A 4108-nucleotide genomic window follows, 5' to 3' on the forward strand; every position below is an offset into this window, starting at 1 on the left:
ACTCTTGGCGCTGCCAAGGAAACTCTCGGTCAATGCACGATAAGCTCCCCGACAGGCATCCACACGCAGCCGAGCGTGTCCAGGCACTACAATAAGCTAGCTACACTTACCGAAGTCGGACTTGACCCTTGTTGGCTTTGGGGGAAGACTGTCTTTTTATTACTGAGTTTCCTGAGGCCCTGGGGGCCTCGTTCTGGCCATCCTATGATGAGTCCTATGTCCCTATACAAATATCTAGTGTGAACGATCGCAATAAGGCGATTCCGGACACATCAAATGACGACCGCGGCTACACTAATAAGTGCGGCCGAAGTACGTAACTAAATGCATCTGTACCTAAAAGTGGGTACCATGAAGCCTCGTTCGGGGTTCTATTAGGACCCGACGAGGCTTCGGCCACTGCCTGTCACTCTACCGAGGATAATGTCATCATCCAATCAGATGCAGCCATCTCCGTCTCTCGCCTTGATCGCCCCTTGATTGAACTTGATTGTCGGGCTGGCGGGTCAACGGCATTGGAAACTGCCACTTTCCAATACCACAACTGCCCCCGCCTCGACGCGAGCTCCCACGCTGGTGAGCGTCTAGGCGTCCTCAGTTCTTCGACTCCATGGCTCCTCAGTCGCGTGCATTCGCCGACGCGGCTGCCGCTGCTCTTCGGGCTCTCCAGTGCTCCGGACCGGTACGTTCGTCGCTCCCGCTGCTCCTCACTGTCATTTGGATCCTCGTTGACTCCATCTCTTTCTTGATCATCTCAGGGAGCTGTTGATGTCGCCACCGACACTTCGGGTCGTCGTCCGGCGCGCCAGGCTCGTTCGGCGGGTGCCCCCGCCCCTATCGCCGCTGGTGCTGTGCCCCCAGCCCCGGCCGCGCCTGCAGGTGACCCTACGCTCATTCCTGCCGCCTCCGGGACCTCGGTCGACCCTCCACCGGCTCCTCCAAGTAGTCCTTAGTCTGCTGCTGGGGCGACCAAGACTCCCTCGCCGGCAGTTCCCAGTGAAGAGGCTCCCGACTCGCCGCCGACACCGTCGCCAACTCCCGCGCCTTCGGTCACGTTGGCAACTCGCGGGGCGTCGGTGGGGGGGGCGAGGCAGCTGTGGGGGGTCGCGCCGGAGCTGGTGCTGGCCCGGCCAAGGTTCCTCCGACAGTGGTCGTCTTGGGCGAGCAGCAGATGCTGGAACTCGCTCGTCTCGTCGTGGGTGTTGCCCGTTCACCTCCAGCTCGAGTCAACGCTGCTCTCGACCACAGCCTGCAAGCTGCTACTAACGTCGGTGAGGTGCTGGCTGCTGCCGTTGCTCCTCCGCGTCTCCCTCTTGCGGAGGCTGATGAACGGGTGGCCCTCCGCCGCGAGAACGACCGGCTGCAGGCAGAGCTCTCCGACGCCAAAGATAAACTCGCTGAAGAAATGAACCTGCGGACCAAGTCGGACTACTTCCTCGTCGCGGCCAACTCCGAGTGCGACCAAGCTCTGGACCTCGTCCAGGACATGCGCGTCCAGCTCAGCAACGCCAGCGCTCAGTTGATGCAAGCGAACGCGGCCATCGCTCACCACGCTGACGTCACTCAGTCGTTGGAGAAGCGGACCTCGTTGCTGAGGCCGATTCGGCCGCTGCTGTACGTCGGAACACCCAGCTCCACGAGCGTATAAGTGCAAGCCTCGTTACCTACAACACTCAGTTGGAGAGGCTTCGGAAGCAGTTGGCCGACCGCGACCGAGCAAACGTCATCCCCGCACGCATTCAAGCGTTGACGGACGAGAACAACAGCTTGCGGCGAGCGAATTCTATCCTTCGTCGGCCCTCAGCAGCACCCGGACTCGACGTCGACACCTTGGTCCTAGCCTCAGCCGGCATCTCCGCCGCAGAGATTGATTGGAATCTTCTCGGGCTGTCCCCACCGACGGTCACTGTTGAGAGTCCACGCCATGACGAATCCTCGTCAGAGGAGGGAGAGGAGTCCAAGACGACCGACGTGCCGATGGCTGAGTCCACCGAGGCTACGTCCGCTCCCGCTGCTTCGGTGGGCGCTTCTGCTGGTTCCCCGGTCTCCACTGAGTCGTCATCGCGCAAGCGGGGTCGGCAAACCGAGTCTGCTTTCGTCGGGAATACGGCATCCCAGCCTCCTCCTCACAAACGCTTCGGCAGACCGCCAGTCAACCTGAGGGCCAGGGCTGCAGCGGCCGCCGCGCCATCTAGTCCTCGTTCGGCATCAGGAGGAGAGATTTCCCCGCCTCCTCGGTCGATGGTGCGTCCTCCAACGACGGCTCGCTCAAGCTGGTTGGAGTCTCAGCCTCTCCCGTACGAACACTCAGACGTCCCCTTGTATCCTCGGCTGGCCCGTCGCGCCTCGCCTCCCTCGCCAGCCCCAGCAGCAGGAATCGTCTGACGTGGCGTTTGGAGGGGGTAAGAGTCCTAGCGACACTTCACAAGATGACCTTGAGCCCGGCGAGATTCCGGGGGTGTCGGCCAGCGCTCAGGGTGTTCAAGGTTCTGCCACCGAGCCTTCCGGTACTGTCATCGAGGTTCCATCCAAGGGTTCGCCTTCCGCGGCGGCTTCCATTCCTTCGCCAGTCTCGTCTGGTACAGCCGGCGTCGGCCGTGCCCCTCGAGAATCGGCTGCTGGGGTCACCGAGGGCTCTGGCGGCCCGCCAGACCGTCCACCTAGCGGTGAGTCGCCTCATGAGTCCGAGACTTCCGAGGACCGCGCAGCGTTGTTCCTGGAGATGTTCGGCCCCGACGAAAGAGAGGAAACCTCGGTGGCGCAACCTGTCGCTCCTTCGGAGGCTCCTTCTCCTCTGGTTGCCGCGACCGGGGTTCCTGTAGCTTCACAAGCGGCCACCGTGCCAATCCCGAGTCGACTCCACACTCGGTCGGCCTCTGTTCACGCTCGGGCGATGGTAACAGCAACGGTGACAGCTTCACCGAGAGCTGGACCTGCGTCGATTGCCCCAGCAGTCGTTGACGCTTCCGACGTAGCTCCTGGATCGCGTAAGCTCAGTGGTCTTGCTACCCGCCGGGTTTCACGGCACCCGGAGCGTCGGAATGCTGGCATCTCATCCAAAACGCCAGTGTCCCCCTCGTCTTCGAGGACGACTTGGTCGCCCCCAGTTCAGTGGATGGAATCGTGGAGTTTGGCTTGTGGACGGATCCTGCTCACCCCTTCCAAGTGTTGCGCCAGCTTTTCCCAGACGAGCCTTGTTTGATCGATACGACGGGTTTTCCATCCTCGGTGGCTATATCCCGTCGTGCAACTGGTCGGACTCTTCTCGTTCGCCTATGGCGGCAGTTCCAGGGGTACTCCTACCACTCCACCGAGAGGGGCGACCTTGGTTTCACCTTGTGGGAGCGTCGCCACTGGATTAGGGGTAATGCTGTCAAGGCGTATATCGACAACCTCGCCAGCACCCTCGGTCAGCGCAACGTGCAAGTCCTAGCGCTTCGACAAGCGTGGTCCAAGTACCACCGAGAGCGCAGTTATCGTGCAGATCGCTTGCGAGACCAGATGCTCCACAAGGTGTGGAATGGGGCCAATACGTACGACGGACAACCTCCACAGCACCGCACCGAGGTTTTGCTGGAGCCGTCGTACCTGCAATACTCGTTCAAGGTGATGGAGTGGGTCCCCACTACCGACGACTGGGTCTCCGAGGTGGCGGACGTGGATGCCCGCGAGCCGTGACGTAACTGTTGGTTCCAAGCGCCAGCAGACCACCCCTACAACACGGCTTTCGCCCCTTGCAACGACGTCCCGTTGTTTGTCCCCAACGGATCGACTCGGGAAACCGTGGCGTCGTCGGTCGTGGTCGAATCTTCTCTGCGGACTTCGATGGTGGTCGCTCCATGGGTGGCCAAATTCGCAAACGCTCGTCGTTCTCGCTCTCCAAGCCCCGATGAGGAGACGAAGGAGTCGGGTGAAGCTTCTTCCGCCGCCGGGTCAAGTCTGGGCGTGTTGGCTCAGGCTGTGATGGAGATTTAGCCTCGTCAGGCCCCGCTCCAGCTTCACCGTTTCGTTCACGTTCTTTTCCAATGTCGACCGAGTTCCGTGGCGCTTTAGGCGACGCTGCATGTGCTATCCCAATCCAAAATAACGTCATGTTGTTCGTTCCATT

The 4108-nt window shown here is 61.1% G+C and overlaps 1 protein-coding gene across 1 annotated transcript; it reads left to right on the forward strand.

The window, feature by feature from the left end:
* Positions 1-610: 610 nt before the first annotated feature.
* Positions 611-3678, forward strand: PHYSODRAFT_330607 (hypothetical protein; the record flags this gene model as incomplete). Its single annotated transcript, XM_009527305.1, has 7 exons — positions 611-682; positions 759-917; positions 975-1076; positions 1136-1642; positions 1678-2244; positions 2312-3016; positions 3088-3678. The coding sequence occupies 7 exons, from the start codon at positions 611-613 to the stop codon at positions 3676-3678; spliced, it is 2703 nt and encodes a 900-aa protein (XP_009525600.1).
* Between the last annotated feature and the right edge of the window lie 430 nt (positions 3679-4108).

This window comes from Phytophthora sojae, assembly GCF_000149755.1.
Source record: "Phytophthora sojae unplaced genomic scaffold PHYSOscaffold_4, whole genome shotgun sequence".
NCBI lineage: Eukaryota > Oomycota > Peronosporomycetes > Peronosporales > Peronosporaceae > Phytophthora > Phytophthora sojae.